The 20,349-nt window shown below is 59.4% G+C and overlaps 1 protein-coding gene across 13 annotated transcripts in view; it reads right to left on the bottom strand.

Annotated features, from left to right (window-relative positions):
• The window catches only part of VAV2 (vav guanine nucleotide exchange factor 2), a 179,712-nt gene that overhangs the window by 129,456 nt on the left and 29,907 nt on the right, over window positions 1-20,349 (bottom strand). For 11 of the 13 annotated variants that reach the window (XM_089913958.1, XM_089913959.1, XM_089913963.1 and 8 more), the window contains exon 2: window positions 9,563-9,679. The exons of the other annotated variants lie outside the window; for them this stretch is intronic. In XM_089913958.1, coding sequence (XP_089770084.1) covers window positions 9,563-9,679 — 117 coding nt within the window. The remainder of the gene's footprint in view (window positions 1-9,562; window positions 9,680-20,349) is intronic. 13 annotated transcript variants of the gene reach the window in all.

Genomic DNA, 20,349 nt, shown 5'->3' with positions numbered 1-20,349 from the left:
TCGGCTTTTTTGCTGCAAACATCAAGTTGTCAGGCTTCAACAGAAACAATCTCTTGGGGCGCTAGGGAGAAACAATTAGCCAATTAAAATTTAATTAACTGTGGACACAGACCAAAAAAAAAAAAAAAAACAGCATGCATGAGTGATGCCAGGACTAGTTGAGAAAATTCGAGCTCCCAGCCCCCTTGGGTGGGGCCCTCAGGGTACAAGTCACGGATGGGAGTGAACCACGAGGTGTGCAGCTTACCCGACACCCACAGGGACCAGAAAGGCCCCCCCAACAACCACCGCTAAGAGGTCAGCCAGCCAGTCCAACCCTCTGTTCACAGATGCGGAAACTGAGGCCAGAGAGGAGCACAGGGGCCTGCCCACGTGCCAGGAGGTGCAGCGGCCGAAGCAGGGCTTGGACGCAACGCTCCTAACCCCCCACCCCAACTTCTCCATTGCACGTGTCTGCTGCCACCATAGGCACCCAAGTCCCCTCTCCCCAGGAATGATCCTAAGTGAGAAAGGAGTCGATGGGTAGGACTCGCCCACCAAGGATCACGGAGACACCTCCCTGGCCATCAGCTCCTCCCTGAACCCCTTCCAGGGGTAGAGGGGCCAAAACAAAGGCCCAGAGGCTCCCGGGCCTCACACACAAGACCTGCCCATCTCCCACAGGGCGGTGGACCCAGATCACTCACAGCTCTTCAGACCTTCAGGGGCTCAACCACCAGAATGGAAACTTCCGGGGCTCCCCTGGTGGCGCAGTGGTTAAGAATCTGCCTGCCAATGCAGGGGACACGGGTTCAAGCCCTGGTCGGGGAACTTGATCCCACATGCCGCGCAGCAACTAAGCCCGTGGGTCACAACTACTGAGCCTGTGCTCTAGAGCTCGCGAGCCACAACTACTGAGCCCACGAGCCACAACTACTGAAGCCTGGGCGCCTAGAGCCCGTGCTCCGCAACAAGAGAAGCCACCGCGATGAGAAGCCCGCGCACCGCAACGAAGAGTAGCCCCCGCTCGCCGCAACTAGAGAAAGCCCGCGCGCAGCAACCAAGACCCAACGCAGCCAAAAATAAATAAATTTATAAAACAAAAAACGAGACTTTCCCAACCCTTGTCCACTATGCGGGCGATGACGGCCAGGAAGCAGAGAGAAAACCACTCCCAGCACCAGTGAGGAAACGTGGGGTCAGCATCTGAACAGCTTATTTGACTCTGCGTGTGCCTGCACGCGTGTGTACACACGTGTGCCCGGTGGTGAGTTCCTCTGAAAGCGGACGGGCTAAAAACATCCTGAAATGACAACCCTCAGTTAAAAGGAGGAAACGTTTTCAAGCAGAAGCTTGGATAGCCTCAGCCAAAAGGCCTGCAGGTGGCTCTGCGGGGCCTGGAGGCCGCGCCTGCCCCTCGGCAGCTGCATTTTAGTATTTTAATCGGTAATTAGCGCCGCGTGCATGCTGAGGACGCCAGCCTGGATCGCCTCCTGACGACATCGGGGCGGGGGTGCTGATGAACTCGCTGCAGCCTGGGCATCGGCAGCAGACAGGCCGCAGGTGAGCGCATGAACTAACGCCAGGGAAACGAGCGAACACGGGGAGGCCCGGGCGAGGAGATCGGGCTGTCGGATGGATGCCCCGAGGCTGCCTGCTCCTTCCCTGAGCAGAGCCCGGGAGCTGCCTGCATTCATCGGGGAGGAACTGACATCTCGATCTCCAACGCAGGGCAGTGGGGCGAGGGTGGCGGGTGAGGTTGGCACTCCAGGCACAGCGGGATGGGCTGTCGGCCACCCCCCTGCCCCGCTGCCAAGGCCACCGCCACCGGCTCCGCGCGGGCTGGTACAACGAGGGCACCACCCCCGGGACTCACGCACGCAGACAGGCAGCCGCACTGTCTCAAATCTTCCTCCAGCAGCTGAGACGGGGCCCATCTGCAGACCCATTTTACAGATGGGAAAACTACAGCCCCCAGGGGTGAGGCGACCTGTGTGGGTCAAGCCCACTCCCCAGCGTCACACTCTGTCCCAAGCCCCCGAAGGTGCCTCAATGGGTCCACTTTTACCTGGCTTCCAGAAGCATCGGCACTCTCAAGGAGTCCGGGGGTGAGTGTCTGCCGGAGGGGCCGGGGCAAGAGAAGGGGTCATGGCAATAGCGGGACAGATGGGAGGTCTGGCAAAGCAAACTGGTTTCCTCCCGTGTGCCAAAGCCAGTAGACTGCCAGGGTCCTGGGGGGCGCGCAGAGGGGCTCGGTGGGAAGGTGCTGGGATCGATAAGTGATGCCTGCCCAGGGCTCTGCAGGGGGTGGCGGCATGTGCCAGGCGCTGCCATGCCAGGGGGACGGAGGAGGGGAAGGACAGGCTGATGACAAAAGAGGGTCCCAGGCAGAGAGGAAGAGTGGGACAGAGGGCCAGGAGGAAGGGCACCTCTCCCGCAGAGACAACCACCGAGGGGCCCTGGGGCCGGGGCAGCAGATCCAGGCTCTGGACGCAGCCAGAGCAGGTGGCAGCTGACCTGCGGACAGTCGGACGGACTGGGATGCTGGCGGACAGGGCCTGCTTCCCACATCCAGGACAGCTGTGACCAGCCTGCCCACCACCAGGGCCCTCAGGCAGCCCGTGAGGCCCCAGCCCTAGCCCCCGCCTCCTAGAGCCCTGATTCCAGGGAGGTGGGTTTCCTCAGCTGTTACGGACCCCTCGTTTCAAACTGTGCTTTTAACCTCTTCAGAACACTTCCTATAAGCAAGATGTCAGGCACAATACGAAAGAGAAAACAGAGAAAAGTGGGCTCCCTCTGACTCAGCGAGGCCCTGCCTTCCGCCTCCTCCTGGCCTCCAGAGACAGGCCCAGGCGGTTTAATCCACCGCGGGAGGGGATGCACCTCCTCGTGCCCTTTAAAAAGCTGATGGTCAGGGCTTCCCCGGTGGCGCAGCGGTTGAGAGTCCGCCTGCCGATGCAGGGGACGCGGGTTCGTGCCCCGGTCCGGGAAGATCCCACATGCCGCGGAGCGGCTGGGCCCTTGAGCCATGGCCGCTGAGCCTGTGCTCCACAACGGGAGAGGCCACAACAGTGAGAGGCCCGCGTACCGCAAAAAAAAAAGAAAAAAGGCTGATGGTCAGCCCTCCCCTCCTGAGTCAGGCCTCCTGTGGCCTCTCCCCAGACAGCCCTGCCAGCCTCCACGCTGCCTCCCGGCCCCCATATCGCCCTCCTGGCCTCCACACTGGCCCCACGTTAGCTTCCCAGCCACCCCCTGCAGATGGCAAAATTCCACAGAGCTGACCACTCCTTGCCCCTGCAAACAGTTGCCTCGCTTGGCAGAGGGAAGGGGCACGGCAGAACGCAGAACTCGGCCTCCGCCATCCACAGGACCCGAATCGACCCCCCAGTTCCACCACTGCCGCGGGACACGAGCGAGACGCAGCCTCTCTCTGGGCCTCGGTTTCCTTCCTCACTTCCTGAGGCCCCTGAAGACGGCAGGAGCTCACAGATGCAAAGATCTGGGCACACAGCGCACTGGGCTCCGCAGGAGGCGGGAAGCACGGGAGGGGTGCCGGCGGGAGGGCTCCCGGCAGGGCCGGCACTTGGGGGAAACACTGCGCGCCCCACCTCGTGCACTGACTTAAGGAGAGGCCTGTTGTCCGCCCCCAGCCATGCTGAGGGCCAGGTTTAACCGCTTCGGAAGTTTCTGAGCCCAGCAAAATGTTTTCATGGATAATAAATAGGAGAATTCAACCCGTTTACTAGAGGGTGTGCTCTGCTCTTGAACTCAGATGAGAGAAACAGCCTCGCAGACCTTCCTCCCGGGTTGTTAATCCCACTCAAAACGGGGGGCCAAAGTGAGCCGAGCTGACCAGGTAGGGCTGCATGTCCAGGGCGGCCCAGGCTGGGGACACGCAGGGAATCGGGCCCCCGACGTGGGCGATGGGGCCCCCCCCCCCGGGCCCGCCTGGGCCTCCTGACCCATGGAGGGCACCAGGGCCTTCTGCGAAATGCCTCACCCTCACCCCGTCGCCACCAACAGCTTCCCGGCTCCTCCAGTAAGATACACAGACTCACGCAAAGACAGATTGGTGCACTGCCCCCCATCCCAGGTTGGATTCTAGGCACCAGAAGAGAGCATGAACGTCCCTACAGCCAGGCAGCCCGTGGTCCGGTCAGGGCACTGTGACCCGCAGCCCTGGTAAGGAAGGAAACTGCTTAGACGGTGGATAGCACTGGGCCCGGGGGCATCCCCGCCATTTTAAATAGCGCGATTTGAACCAAGGCCCCAGGAGGTGAGGGTGGTGGCCCTGCAGTGTGGTGAGAGCCTTGCAGGTCGAGGGGCAGCCTGCAGGAAGGCCCGCGATGAGAACGAGTGAGTGAGTGAACTGGCAGGAAACCGGGAGCGGGTCCCAGGAAAGACGGCCCAGGACCACTCAGAGCCAGAGGCCGGCCATGGCCTCCTGGAGGCTGGGGTCCACCCCCTGGGCCTCCGCTCCCTCCTCCCTCCCTGCCTGATGCCCACCCAGAGGACAGACTCGCCTCCTACAAAGCTTTCTCAGTTCCACCCCTGGCTTCACGGTGCAAGTAAACACGCCCAGTAGGTGGCTGGTCCACAAAGGATTATAACAAAGATGATGGTGAAATCTCCATCTGTTCACTGACCACCGGGTGCCAGCCCACACGAAGAGCTGTCCGTAACACAGCGCCCGTGGGGCGCCGATCAACGGGGGAGAGCTGGTACGACCATTCGCATCTTCCAGATGCGGAAATGAGGTTCCGGGAAAGTCGCCAGCCCAGGGTCACTGCCTGGACCGACCCCAGCAGCAATGCCAGGCGGGACCAGACGTGTTGGCAAAGCCACCACTTCACCGCCCTACTTAGGAGGCTCACAGCGAGGAGACGAGGCTGTCCTTCCACGGTGACTTTTATCCACAATCCCTGGGACCAAGACACCAGAAGAAAGCCACAAAAACCCTGCAGCCTCACCAGGATCCTCCGTCCAAAACTGCCAACCAGATTCCACGCTAAGGCACCCCGGGAAGACCCAGCCCATCCCGGCCGCCCACTCGGCCTTCCCGCACTCCTTCCCTTCCTGGGCCCTGTGCATCTGACGGACGCCCAGAACAGGACTCGAGGGAACGCGAGAAGGAGCCTTCAAGGAGGGAGCAGGGCCCGGGTCTCAGCAGCAAGCCCCACCGGCTGACGCTCTCCACACCAGGCGGCTTGGCCTTTAGCTCCCATCTCGGGCCCTTCGCTCAAACCTTCCCTGACGGGACTGGTTTGAGCAGAAACCTAATACCTTTAATGCGACCATTCGGGAAAATACCAGGGACAGGGGCCAAAAAAAAAAAAAAAAAAGACTTCCGGAACCAACTTTCTGGATCCCTCAGCGCCTGCTGGAGCTCGCCGGATGGGTGAGCAGAGGGACAAATTACTAGTAAAAGTGATAAGACCCGTATGTTTGCTTCCTGGCCGAGGCCGCGTAACACTACCGCACCCTGGGGTCACGTCCTCGTTCTATCCCTGCAGAAGCGAAAGCTCAGAGAGTCCAAGTACCCGCAGAGCGCGATCCACACTGGGTCTAACCGACAGGAAGCCCCCCTCCCCGCCGCCCACCCCCTCCATCGCCGTGCTCTGGATGGATGAGAAGGCTGGCTGCACCCGGGGGCCCGCAGCCCTCCAGCGTCTCCGGGGGTCCACCTGCCTGCCGCGGGCCGGGAAGCAGAGGGAGCCCAGTCGGCATGAGCTGCCCCTCCCAGCGCTCCTCCCAGGGTCAGGAAACACCTTCTGGAATTTCATGCACCCCAAAACATCACCTCCTCTCCAGGGGCCAGGGGCCAGGGGGCGGGCGGGGGACCCTGCTGGTTCTGGAAACAGGTAGAATATGCCGGCGCATCAGCCCAACTCCGCTCGGTGGCTTCCTGGGAAGAGGGCTGATCACTCCCCTACAACGGGGGGCTTTTGCTGCAGCCGAGCTCACACTGCACGTGACCCGCTCCGCACCCACACGACAGAGGAAGGGCTCCGGGGTCACGGCCACACGGCGGGCCAGCACGGCCAGCTCCAGGGGCAGAGTTCAGAGCCTTCACTTTCCCACCCCTTTTTTCTACCGTGACCTGCACAACGGCTCATCTGGGTGACCCTCGGAAGGCAAAGGTCATGCAAGTCTCTCTGTTTGATCTCTGCCATAGTAAGTGTTTAATAAATTCTTGGTCAATTGAATGCTTAACGGGTAGATGGGTGGAAGGACCAAGGAGTGAATGCCTTTTCGCTTCTCAAGGGATGACTCCAATTTGAGAGACTTGGGAAGCTGAGAGGTAGCTGTTTAGTAAAAGAACACCGCCACCCAGAACCCAGACAGGACCTGAATGCTACAAGCCTCCTTCAATAATAGCAAAGAAAAAAAAAAAAAAGACCTGGAAATTTCTAAACCAGCCTAAGAATAAGTAGCCAGCTATCCCATAAGGATTCTTTCTGCTCCTGAATCCTATGTAAGTGGAGGACGCCCAGGCAAAAAGTGCAAAAGAAACCTTAAAGCCCTGCTCCCACCCACCCCCACGAGAGACCACAGCCACCCCCAAGCCCTTTCCCAACCAGGCAAGAATCGGCCTCGGTGTCACTGTCAACACAGGCTCCAGGTAATTCCGGTCAGCAGAGACTGGACTCGACCCTACTGATCGATCCTTCTGCCCGCGCCGGGCTGGTGGTGGCAGTAAGGGGACAGCAGAACAAGCATCACATCTTCATGGTCTGACATCACTGAGCACCGCCAGGCACATCTGGACTAGCCTCGGCGTCCCCACTGGATGGGGCTCCTGGAGGGCAAAAGGCGAATCTGGCCCGTGGGAATCTGGGCGAGTGTCTGCTGTCTCTGTGCTCAGAGCCAACTCTCACATGGTGACGGCCTTCCCAAGCCCATCCCAGGAAGTCACACCTGAGTGAGGGGCCCGACCTCCCCAGACCTGCTCCCGTCCTGCAGTCTGGAGCCCCAGCTCTACCTGCCCGTCCACAACTGCCCTGGGGCGGGGACAGTCCCCAAACGGGACCAGGGCAGGCAGCGGTGCAGCGGGGAGGAGCCGGGGTCTTGCTTACGTGCGTGCTTTCCAGGGGATCCTGTCCCCGGACGTCGGGGGGACGAGCCGAGCAAAGCAGGCTCTGGTCAGTGGCTCCCACATGGGTAGAAGCTCCTCTCGGCACCCCAGCCTCTGCTGGCCCCACGTCAAACTCAGCTCAGGCTGCTGACCACGGGTTTACCACGCTCAGAAAACTAGGCAGGTAAGTGGGAGAGCAGTACACGGATGCTCAGCCAGACAGACACAGGGAGGACGGCGGGAGGGCCAGGCTGGGCTCCGGAAGTCTGCGCGAATAAAACGATGCAGAGAAACTAAGAGAGGGGAAGCTGCCACCAACGTGTGCTGGTCACTAAACCTGGGGGCAGCACCGCCGTTTAATGAGCACCTACTATGGGCCGGGCACCAGGCAGAGGGCTCCCCGGCCCACGTGGTCCTTGGCAAACCGAGGTGGGTCAGAGTCACTGCCAGTAAGTGGACCCAGGTTGTGAACCAGGTCTGTCGGAGTCGACGTGAAGGGCAGGAACGGAACCAGGGCAACCCTGCCCTTCCCAGAGCCTCGGGTCTCCCTGCAGGACGTGAGGCTGAGCCCAGGCCCCTCGGCTCCTGCGTTGCATTCCCGGCCCCCACACCGTGACTCACAGTCGAGATCCCCTGCCCACTCCTGGCCTGCCCCGAGCGGCCCCTCTGCAGGCAGCTGGCACGCCCCGCCGGGGCCAAACCACCCCACTGGAGCCGCTGACGACCATAAGGGGTGCCCCCTTTCACAGTGTTCGGCCATGGCTGGCAGCTCACGTGATGAGAGTCGAATCCAAATTTATGTACGTGTCACATGACTGCACTCGGCTCAAGTAAAGTGATGAGCGCCTACTACAGACCGGGCGCTCTGTGTGTCACAGCTGGCCAAGAAATGGGTTTGGCCAGGGCTGATCCTGTCTTTTCCTCTATGCAATTATTTTAAATACCAGTTGTGTGTATCAGTGTTTGTGCGTGTGTCCGTGTGTGTGTGTGTATGTGTTCCGAAGGCCGTTCCCCAAAGTCCAGAGCCACTGGCTTCTCCCCTGCCCAGGGCACACTGCTGGTCACAAGGAGAAATAAGAACAGGAGAGAGGTTCTAAGCCATCTATAAAGCAAGACTGTGAAAACTGAGAAAAGCCCGCTTATGGGAAAGGACACCAGCACAGCTCCATGCAAGCTCCCAAGGCTCCTGCCCCAGCAGACACGCCCCCAGGCAGAGGGGAAGAAGGCGGCCTCAGAGTCCTGGGCAAGTGCCCTACAGCCAGAGGGACTTGGGTGAGTCATTTAAGAGAGGAAGAGAAACCTCTAAGAGCTGAGTGCTGACACTAAGAGACAGGCTCTTGAACAGGTCCCGGAATCTCATTTCTAGAGAATTTCAGAACTAAAGAAGAGGACCGTCAGGCCCAGGTGGCTTATGGGAAACTCCTAGTCATTGATGCTAATTTGACACTTTACAGCACTTCAAATAAGGGCTCTTCTTGGAACTGACTCCTCAGCATTTGCAAGTGCAAATACAAAACTCCCCTCGCGTTTCATAAACCATGTATTCACAGAACTCGTCCGCAAACACCAGGTCCCTTACGATAACGGTCCTCAGATAAAGCAGGCAATAAATATCTCTGATATTTCCCACCAGCAGGTGGAAATGGCCCCGGGTAGTCCTGGGCCGGCAGCAGAGGGAAGGGCCCTCCAAGAGCACGCAGGAACTCAGGAACAGCTGGGCCACAGGGCGGCAAAGAGCCAGGCCTGATTCAAGCCCTCGGCCCCTGATCCATCAACAAGGTATCACATCCTGACCCCATCTTTTAAAATGAGGGACCTTGGAACTGTTGGCTTCCAGATGGAACGTGACACCCTGCTTTGACACTCTGAACACAGGCTCACCAGGAAGCCGCAACGAGCCATACCCTCACCTGGCCTTTTGCACCTACCTGCCCGGCCTCAGGTTCCCTTCACCTGTGCCAGCAGGACTCCCAGACAGCTGCCAGGGACACGTTCTGAGAACACGGGGAGACTTCCCGGGTTATCTGCCACGGACCCAGGGAATCACCTCCAGGGACCAGGGAGTTCAGATAATCCCACCCCCGCCTTGCCCGACACCTGCTCAGAGCCAGACGGCCCTGCTTGTTTCAGTATAATCTTGACGGCTCCCTTCTCGGAGCGCCACAGTAAAAGCGGTACCTGCATCACCTCAGCTGACCCACGGAGCTGGTGCCCTTTCTCCCACAAAGAATGGGATACTCGGGGCAGGAAGTAAATTCTTAGGGTCGCTCAGCTAGAAAGGCAGGGCCAGGGCTGCATCCCCGGTACTGGCCTCGTCCAGGCCCGGCTTTCCCCTCATCCTCCTGGATTCAGGATGCCTGACTTCACCCTGAGCAGCCTGAGAGGCGGGAGGGGCCGTCCTGCTGCCCCAGCCCCCGATGCACCCCCTCCTGTTTGTAACACAGCCAGGCCTGCACCTGCCCACCGGGCTCTGCGCGGAGGGGCCCATCCCGGAAAGAGGCCACTCACCTTCCCAAAGTCTCGGACATCGAAGAGGTCGAAGGGGTCAAACAGCTCGCTGTTCCTGAGTCCAAATTTGTCGTGGCAGACTTTAAGGAAGGTGCGAATGTTCTTCAAACACAGGAACTAGAGGAGAGAAGGGAAAATTACTCAACCTGCACGGTCTGTACGGGCAGTAACGCTAACAGCTGCAAACTCTGCCTCCGTGCGCCGACCTGGACCAGCGCTTCCCTGCTCGGAGAAGACACCACGGCCATCCCACTGGCCCTGGCCATTCCTGGCCATCTGCCCCGTGCCCCTGCCCAGGGATCCACACGTTTCAACTCCGACAATCACGGCTGGAACAAAATAGGCTGCTTTTCAGTCAGCAGGCACAGAGCGGGCACTCACACAAGTGCACACTGCCTTCCCCACACAGACGCAGCCCCCGTTACTTTACACATGACAAAGCCCTACAGCAGCTATGGGGACCCCTGGAGCAGCACATGCCAGACAGGCAGAGGGCCACTGGGAGCACAAAGGCCAGCATCAAAATCCCAGATCAGGGGCTTCCCTGGTGGCGCAGTGGTTGAGAGTCCGCCTGCCGATGCAGGGGACACGGGTTCGCGCCCCGGTCCGGGAAGATCCCACATGTCGCGGAGTGGCTGGGCCCGTGAGCCATGGCTGCTGAGGCTGCGCGTCCGGAGCCTGTGCTCCACAACGGGAGAGGCTACAACAGTGAGAGGCCCGCGTACCGCCAAAAAAAAAAAAATATCCCAGATCAGCATCCACAGTACCTCCTCCACCCAGTAACCCAGAGTCTGAGCTCCCAGCTTGCAGCGGGCTTGGCAACACAATCGGAGGCATGCGGTGAGGGGGCAAACAGGGTCGCCAGCTTCAGTCCCCGTGGAAAAAGCTGGTAAAGACTTGGGGGCAGCAGGCAAGGTGGCCTGGAGCGCAGACCTTGCAGTCACAGGGCCCTGGGTTCGAATCCTGTCCAATGACTCTGGCGGGACCAGGGGAGAGTGGCTTCGGCTCCTGAGGCCTGGTTCCCTAACAGGACGTGCCTGGCTGGGTTAACTACCCACCCTGACGGCACAGACTGGGCATTAGGTGGGTGGGAGCCATCAGCCCACACAGTCCAGTTCGGCGTGGGCGTCCACGAGGTGAGGACCACGGTGCACACAGCTGAACGCTAACCCAGGGTTCAGACCAGTTGTCCCCATGGTAACCACTCACTAAGGGCCCAACAGCTCAAATTCAAGAGACCTGCAGAGAGCCTGGACTCCTCACCAGAAATTCAGACGAACAGACAGATTTAGATGAAGGATGAGTCAGAATCAGAAGCTACGCAGGCCCAGCGCAAACCAAGATGTGCTGAGAAAGCCCGCAGGGCACACGGCGCCCCAGCAGAGCTGCGAATCTCCCCACCCAGGTGCACCCAGTGGGCATCACCCCCGGCTGGGGAGCACCCCCCTCATGGGGCCACTCCTCCCTCCTGGCTGGAGCTGGTCACTGGTCAGAGAAGACCCCAGCTTACACGCTTGTAGTATATTAACTATATCTGTGTGTGTGGGTATCTGGGTGTGTGGATCTGGGTGTGTATCTCTCTGCGTTTATCTTTGTGTATCAGGATGTATCTGTGTTTGTATCACTGTGTGTTTATCTGTGTATCTCTGTGTGTTTGTGTGGTTCAGTGTGTATGTGTGTGTGTTTATCTGTGCGTATCAGGATGCATCTGTGTTTGTGTGTATCTGTGTGTTTGTGTGTATATGTGTGTGTACCTCTGTATCAGTGTGTATCTGTGTACGTCTGTGTGTGTGTGTGTGTTTTTTCTGAACACCTGAGAGTAAAATGCAGACGTGACCCCCTTCCCCCAAACATCTGAGCGTGTATTTCCTGAGAGCAAGAGCACCCCCCTCCACAATCCCAGCACCAATGTCAAAATCAGGCAATCAACGTAGGTCCCACACCTTACCTCAACTAGAGGCGGGACTCACATTTCTTCAATAGATGAAGATAAAGGACAATCAAAACGTCCTGATAGAAAAAAATATATTCTGGCCCAGCATCCAATCTCGGCCCACACACGATTTTAGTCATCACGTCCCTTTTGTCTCCATGAACCTAGAAGAGCTTTCTCCAACAGAACTTTCTGGAAGGATGGAAATGTCCTGTGTGCGCCGTCCAGTAGGGCGGCACCAGGTACACGTGCCCGCTGAGCGCTTGAGATGTGGCCAGTCCAACTGAACAACTGCACTTTGTTTTAAAATAAATTTATTCATTATTTTTGGCTGCGTTGGGCCTTTGTTGCTGCGCGCGGGCTTTCTCTAGCTGCGGCGAGCAGGGGCTCCTCTTCGTTGCAGCGCGCGGGCCTCTCATTGCAGTGGCTTCTCTTGTTGCGGAGCACGGGCTCTCGGCGCATGGGCTCAGTAGTTGTGGCACGCGAGCTCAGTAGTTGTGGCTCGCGGGCTTAGGTGCTCCGCCGCATGTGGGATCTTCCCGGACCAGGGCTCAAACCCGTGTCCCCCTGCATCGGCAGGCGGATTCTTAACCGCTGAGCCACCAGGGAAGCCCAACAACTGCACTTTTAAGGTAACTGTATTCTAATGAATTTAAATTTAATAGCAAAACCGGCTACAGCTACTGGTTTGAACGTGTGGACCTAAAACACTCCAGTCTTTGTCTTCCTTGACCGGACATTTTTGAAGAAACACAAACACAAAAAGACAAATACTGTAGGATTTCCCTGACATGCGGGACCTAGGATAAGTAAATCCATGGAGACAGAAAGAGGGCGGAGGCTGGGGAGTTAGTGTTTAATGGGGACAGAGTTTCACTTTAGGAAGTTGAACAAGTTCTGCCTGTTACACAGCACTGTCAATGTACTCAATGCCACTGAATCGTACGCTTAAAAACGGTTAAAAAGGTAAACTTGTTTGTTTGTCTGTTATTGGTGTTAACCTGTTTTATTGTGAAGCATAACACACACAATGGATCCCCAGAAGAAGAAGGTAGATTTGTGGTTTGGGCCGCACCCCGCCCCGCGGCATGTGGGATCTTCCTTCCCCAACCAGGGATCGAACCCGCGCCCCCTGCATTGGAAGCGCGGCACCTTAACCACCGGACCGCCAGGGAAGGCCCAATGGTAAATTTTATGTCTTGTATATTTCACCACCATAAAAAATTTTAATTCACAAAACAGACCCACAGGGAGGAGGCCACGTGACGACGGAAGTGGAGACTAAGGTGATGCTCCCAGGAGCCAAGGAACCACCAGGAACTGGGAGAGGGGCTGGGACACATTCTTCCACCAAGACCCCAAGAGACAGCCCACCCTGCGGTCACCTGGATCTCAGATGCCCAGAACCGCGACTTCAGCTGTTTCAACCCACCCCCACCCCCCACCCGGAGGAGGGGCCTGAACCAGAGCTGCGCCGGCCCCCTCAGCCCTGCAGCTCCAGACCCTCTTCCCGCCCGCCCTGCAGGCCCGGCTGCGGCGTCCAGCCGGCTCCAGCCTTTTCTACACCACTCGCCTCTGATTTCCACTAAGCCTCTATTTTAATTCCTCCTCAGCCTCCCGTTTTTAGAGTTAATTACACAGCTCCTAACCATAATGGCAGCCGGCAAGGCCAGGCTTCCCTTGGGGGCTCAGGCGGGGCAGGCGACCCGTGTGCACAGTGTCTGCCCAGCCTGGTCCCACCCCCAATGTGGCCACTCGGGCCCCTCACCTTCCAGAACCGCTCCCTGTGTGGTCTGGGCCCACCCCAGGCTGGCAGTGGACAACAGCCGCACAGACAGGCTCAGACCGCAGGGCAAGGGGCACGGCAGGACTGGGAGAAAGCACCCGGGCCGGCAGCGGTCCACGGGTGCCTGTGCGCCTGGCGCCGCGCTGCAGCCTCTGCCCTCCCTCCAGGAATTCACCCCATTTCACAGGTAAGGTAACTGACGCCCAGGCAGCGGAGAACTTTGGCTCCAGATTAGAAGGTGGCCAAGCCAAGAGTTGAACCCACGTGTGCTTCCAGAGCGGTGACGGCCCTTTGAGAGGATGGGGCCTACCTCCAGGATGCCCTGAGTCCTGGGTCCCCCTTGTCCGGTGTGCTTACCAACAGCATCCCTTTCATTCCCATAAGTGGCCCCGTTTGAATAAGGGATATGGTCACCGTCTCCCTCATTGGACAATTAGGGAAAGTGAGGCCCAGAGACTCACCTTCCTCCAGTCCCCTCCTTCCCCACCACCCCTGGGCTGGGAGGGTGCGTCGTCAGAGCCTGGCCAATCAGAGCCACGTGGTCCCTCACTCCCAGCAGAATCGGCTTCTGATTCTGGGACAGAGACTCCTGAGGGGTGAGGGTGAGGGGACCAGGGCTGAAGCGGCTGCAGGCACGTCTCAGCCACAGGCTGGGTGACAGTGGGCGAGGTCAGCGGCCAGCGTGAAGCCTGAAGCTGCCCCCCCTTGTCTTGTGGCCAGAGAAGGCCTGACGGCCGGCCGTGTCCCTGTGGCTTCAGGGGTAAGTGGCATTCTTCTGTCTCCTCGGCCGGTGGGGCCCTCTATGAAGGGCGGCCACAATAAGGGTCTGTCCCGGGAAAACTGGCCCCTTGACAAGCGGCCCAGACCGGAGGCAGCGCCGTTGTATTGGTTGAGGGCATCCTGTGGGGCGTGGGCTCCCCCAGCCCCAGACACGGGGCGGGGGGGGGGGGGGCAAGCAATCCCTCACTGAGGCCTGGCCACTGTGCCGAGAGGCGGGACCGCCTATGTCCTCTAGTCCCAGGCCCTTTTCAGCCTCCTCCGACCTGATCAGGCTGAAATCAGATTGGCGTGAGGGCACAGGCTCCACGGGCCGCCGCCCACCTCCCCAGGCGCAGCCGGACAGGACAGCCCAGGCCTGCTGTTCACTGTCACCTGTCACTTAGCTGTTCCCAGGCCCCAGCGCGGGGATCCTGGACGTGATAGGCAGAGCAGGGTCCTGAGAGCCAGGGGCCGTGTCTGAGCCTCGTGGCCCCCGTGCGCCCTCGGGGGGCGGGGGCGGGGGCGGGGGGGGGACTTCCTGGCCAGGCTCAAGCGGCTCCACTACGGCCTCCTAGTGGTCAACCCACTGATCATGGAGACACCGCCAGGGACAGCCCCACCCTGTGGAGGAGACACAGAGGCCCTTCCCCACTGGGCGGGCAGCCTTCAGGCCACGAGGGCCCCTCCTGTTACACCCCCGCCCAGGCTTGTTGTCCCCCAGGCAGTACTGGGACGGGGCCCCCAGAGCTCACGTCCACTGCTCACGCACCTCAGCACTGAGAGGCTGGTGCAAAAGGGGGAACTGAGGCACCGGGTGCTGAAGCCACTTGCGTGAGGTCACATGGCAGCAGGGAGCCCGGGATTTGTGGTTTGAATGCAGGTGGCCAGGGAACCGCCCACAGGGCGAGGGAGGGAGGTAACAACGGCTGCTTGCAGTCCTGCTCCAGTGACAAACCTACTACCGCCTGCGACGGCCCCCTGAGCTGTGCACCCCATTCCACAGATGGACAAAGTGAGGCTCAGGGCAGCTAGACCATGGGTGGGTCCAAGTTCCTGCCAGAAACAGTGCGGCTGGGATGATGACCACAGGCCCCTGCCTGAAGGGGGGAGAGGAAGCCCTGTCAAAGCCCAGGATAAGGGAAAGGGGCGGGGTCTGTGTGTTCAAGGCCTGGCTGGCTGCCCTGCCCCTTGGAGCCCCCCAGGGAGCTGTGTTGGGCCATGAGGGAGGCGCCCGGCCCCGGATACTGGGCTCTGTGGGATGTGACTCACCCCTCTGTGCATACCTGGCTCCTGGTTCCAACCCCCCTCCCCCACCGTGTGTGCTTGGCAAGTCTCACTGCTACAGTGAGGGGCTAGACTAGGGTCCGGGGATCCCAGGCGTCTCACACTGGCTCATAAGAATCTCCAAAGCTCCCACGTAGCAAGGGTTTGCATGGCACCAGGCTCTGGGCTGAGGGGTGGGCTGCTCACGGCATCCCAGAGTCCTTACAGCGATTCCCAATTCACCGACGAAGAAACTGAGGCCCCAGGAGGTTACCTAGCCTGCCCAAGGTCACTAGCAAGGACGTGACAGGGCTGGGAACAGATCTGGGTCCGTTTAACCTCCAAGGCCAGACTCTTGATAGTTTATAGGTTTCTGAGCAGGGAGTCAATAAGATTTTTTTAAAAAAAGAAAATAATACTTGCAGGAAAATTAAGTCTGGCCGGGGTGATGGGGAGACGCTGAAGGTAGGAGCGCAGCCTTTGGACTTGACAGGCAGCCTCCACACACAGAAATCGTGGCTCACGAATCGGCCAGTGGGTGGGGGAATTTGGAAGGGCTGCTGTACACACAGGAACCGACCAGCACGCCCCACTTCATTGTTTACTGAGACCTTCTGCTTTTAGGTCTGCATTTGATCCATCCCTACGATGGACTTTCACTTTGAGCCCTAGTTTGCAGGTGTGGAAACCAAGGTTCAGAGATTTGGCAAAAGGAGGGGTGACCTCTCCTGGTGCCCTCTTGCCTCTCACAGGGCTTGTCCCAGGGGAAGAAGTCCCTTTGGCTGCCCCCAGGCTAAGTCAGGAGGCCAGGAGCCTTCAGCTCCCAGAAGTGATTGGGGCCCACATCCCTGCCAACATTCCTCCCCTCCGCCCGCCCCCGCACGTGGTCCCCGACACGCAAAGCTCCTCTGGGCACTCTGGCTGGCACCCCCGGCCCACCCACTCCACCACACAGTCCCACCACCCCCAGGGTCTCCAGGGCAGGGCAGGAAGGCACAGACGCACGTTCCAGCCCAGACCCTGGCCTGGCTGCTGGGCTGTGCCTGCTCCAACTCAACGGCCCCATCTTCTCCCACCTCAGTTTTCCCATCTGTAAAATGGGGAAGCCTTGCCCACTGACTCCTACAATGCTGGGCCCCTCACTCAAGAAAACTGCTTTACGAAGGGACAGTTGACACTGGGACCTCCCAAAGTCCCTGTGCCCAGAGCTTCCCTGGGCCACCATGCCCTGCAAGGGGGGAGGTGGGGTCTGGCCCCGACGGCCCCTCCAGGGCCCTGTGATCTGAACTCCCTCCTGGGCATAGTCAGCCAGAACTGAGGAGTGGCCGCACCCCAGACGGAGCTGGCCCTTCGTCCACACCTCTGCCGGCCTCTAAGCGTACCAGCCTAACTCCTCAAAGCTGATGCTCAGGGGCCAGGGGAGGAACCAAGGCCTCCAGGACATGACGTGTCTGAGGCTCTCTGCTCACGGCCACAGCAGCGGGACAACAGCGAGTAGAAGAGCATCCTCCCAGCACCCCCCAGCCGTAAGACAGAGCCCTGGACCCCCAGAGAGGGACCCGGGCATGCCAGCTACCCAGGTATCTCGAGAACGGGAGCTTTGTTTGAAAACCCCTGCATCTTTCTGCAAGGCGGGGGTCTCCACATCTGAAGTTCACGCTCTACAACACAGGCGCCAAAAAGTGCCCACGGACAACACTGAGTTTCTTGAAATATTTCAACAAGCGGCACTAAAACTGCACTTCACGATGACAAGTCGCTTTGCTGCAGCTAGAGCGATGCTAACCCCCCGTCCCCGCCCGGAGCCAAGCTGCTAAGCCTGACGGGCAGCTGATGACGAGGTCTTTGATCAATAAAAAACGGGAAAAGGAATTAATTTCTTGTTTTATTTATGCCACGTTCATTCCAAAAAACATCTTAAATGACTTCATTACTATTTAATAGAAGAAGCTTACTGGAATGGATCTTTGAAATTTGGGGCCCTTGGGGTAAACAAACAGGGGGCCTGGAGGTGACAAGCTGGCCAGATATTCCATGGGGGGTAGGGGGCCAAGACCCTCTTCTCCCCTTGGGTCCCAAATACCCTGGGCAATGACCCACAGCCAGGGTTCAATGTCTAGTGAATGAATGAATGAATGAATGAACAGATGACCACCTACAGAGCATTGACTGACATCTCCGAAATGGCCCAGCTTTTCCCCCAAGCAGCAGGGATTCCATGATGGCTTTACAGGCATCTGGGGCCCCTGGACGGCTGCAGCTGCATGGTGGGAACCCTCCCTTCCAGAAGCATCTCTTCCAAAAATAAAGGGGCAGGTGGAATTTGGGGTTGGCCATGACCACTCACTCCCTGATGGTACCCATCAGTACCATCCTCGGGCCTCTGTGCACCAGCCAGGTAGGGTCCACCAATTGCTAAGCCCAATGACACCTCCGGCAGGGAGGGATCACTTATCACCCATCTTACAGAGAAGGAACCAGGCTCGGGAGGTCGGGATCTGGGATTAGAATCAGTCCTTCCAACTCCACAGCCCCGGTTCCCACACCGTCGGGGGCGTGACCGCCCCCAATACTGAATCCAGGGGGAGAGGCCGGTGCACCTCCAGCTCACCCGCTGCTCCAGGCAGGGAACGCACAGGCCCAGCCAGGCATTTACTGAGGAGCGTCAGGGACTCGATTATGTCTGGACAATTTAACAGGAGCACTTCCTCCACTCAGGCTGTTTCCTCAGCTGCAGACGCACCAGGAGACAGGGGCTCACGTGGGCGCCAGCAGGCTGAACCCCAGCGGCCTCTGTGCAGGGCCTGCTGCAGGGAGCGGAGGGGGTTTTCTTTGTGCACCGAGGTCCTCCAGGGGCTGGCCTCGCCCCACATCACAGGCAGGCCACGTGCGATGGCGGCATCAGGCCCACCGCTGTGCCCGCCCCTCGCCGTCGCGTCGAGTGTCTTACCCCACAGCCGCTAGATTTTTGTCCAGAAAGGACCGAGTCACCCGTCTGGCTTGAAGCCGAACACTCACTGGTGCTGAAACATCATCGGATGGCATTCTACTTTCTCCAGTAACAGATCATCCACCAGCTGCTGGGCCTGTGCCGGGTGCTCCACAGAGTTTTTTTTTTTTGCGGTACGCTGGCCTCTCCCGTTGCGGAGCACAGGCTCCAGATGCGCAGGCTCAGCGGCCATGGCTCACGGGCCCAGCCGCTCCGCGGCATGTGGGACACGAACCCGTGTCCCCTGCATCGGCAGGCGGACTCTCAACCACTGCGCCACCAGGGAAGCCCTCCACGGAGCTCCGTATGTCCACGGTCTGCGCATTCCTCTACCCGACTCACGAGCTATCACGCGTGCCCGTTTCATGGCTTGGGGTCCACCCGGTTCAACCCCCAGCGAGGGGAGGGCCAGCTCTGACCCATGTGGTCTGGTCCAGCCTGGGCCACGAAGCAAGACACCTCCCACGAGGGACCGCCCCCGCCCCCTGCAAAGCCGTGGGCAGGGGAAGCCCCTCTGGGAACGACATCGGAGGAGGCCGGGGCCAACGCGATGTGGTGACAACAGCTGCACTGATCTCCGTGAGCTGGTGCCTCTCTGCCTGATCCCAGCTTTCCTGGGAGGAAGGGGCTCCCCAGTGATGCTGGCCCCTCCCCTTCCCCGGGACATTACCCTCCCGCCGTCACCATGTGATTCAAAACGCAGTGTGCCTCCTAGGCGCCGGAAGACGGGGTGCCTCTAAGGCAGACCCCAAGTCCGGCCTCAGCAAGCTTCCTGGCCCCTGAGCCCGGACCCTTCTCCCGCAAGAATGCCCTGACCCATTTCCAGCGCCCTCTGGCCACTTCCGGGAGCAATGGGCGTGGGCCTTGGCCCCCCACCCGGCCACGCCCTTCCCCCTTTGGCCCATGAGAAGGTGGATGCTGCACACACAACGCTGACCCCTGGCACCTCTGGGGCTCCCGGCCCTGCTGTGCTCAGTCAGCCCGCTCCCTCCGCACAGCCTTCCACCGTGGGTCGCAGCTGCGTGGGGGGTCCTGCTCGCCACGCCCCGGAGGGGGGGGCTTCCAGCGAAATGGGGAGGGGCTCAGCTGAGCCACGGGAAGCAGGTTCTGCAAGGTTAGGAGGTCAAGCTCCAGCCGGAGGGAGACGCACTGCCGGTCAGGCTGGACCAAGCTGGTGACAGATGTAAAGCCATCACTCCCCACCCTGATCTCGGAGCACGTCCTCATCGACACTTGAGGGGAAACTCACCAGGAAAACCCATCCTGGAAAAACACTAGGTTGGAAGTCTGAGCTCGTCCTCAACTCTGTCCATAGTCCGCAGACACTTAAAAGGCGCCTACTGTGCGCCAGGCCCTGCCGCAAGCCCCAGGCTCAGGGAACACACACGGGAGTGCAGCAGGAATGCCTCTGAGCCCTCGGCTGCCCAAGGAAAGAATAATCTGGGACTTCCTCCCGATGCCTGGATGGAAACTGTTCCCAGCAGTCCTCAAAAGATCCGCTGCTCCAGCTAATGGCCTGTTTGAGCCGGGGCGGGGGGGGGGGGGGGGCGGATAAAACGTAGCCCGCCTTATCAAGACTTCAAGGTCAGAGTCAAGCAAAGGTTTTCTACAAAGCCGGCAGGAAATTGCTTTTCTAGTGTTTCTATGTGCGACCATCTTCGCTTGAGCCAGAGGGTTCCATCCCGCTCTCTTGCTGCTCCAGTCCTCCAGGCGGGCACGGCTAGGAGAGATTAGCTCGGCCGCTGCCTGACACAAGTGCCCCCTACCACCACCCCAGCACCCTCCTGCGGCCCCGAGCCAGGCCTTTCACGCTGGCCCACAAGCCCTGTGAAATCGCCCCTTGTCTCTGCCACTCCAGCGTCTCCATCTCTACTTCCTGCCTGAGAGTGGCCTCAAGGTCAACATCAGAGCATCCTTCTCCACACGCCTCCAAGCTCCTCTTTCCCAGTCCGACTCCAGAGGCAGGTCAGCCCTGCGGACGTTAACAGGATGGTCCGAGCACAGACACTACCCCCCGTTTTCCAGATAAGGAGGCTGAAGCTTGAGAAAGCTGTTTG

The sequence above is a fragment of the Delphinapterus leucas genome, chromosome 6 (assembly GCF_059928025.1).
Source record: "Delphinapterus leucas isolate spDelLeu-1000000601 "Yukka" chromosome 6, BTC_Dleu_Yukka2, whole genome shotgun sequence".
In the NCBI taxonomy this organism is placed as follows: Eukaryota; Metazoa; Chordata; class Mammalia; order Artiodactyla; family Monodontidae; genus Delphinapterus; species Delphinapterus leucas.
Note: the sequence above shows the minus strand (reverse complement) of the source record. Positions and strands in the feature narration are given on the sequence as shown.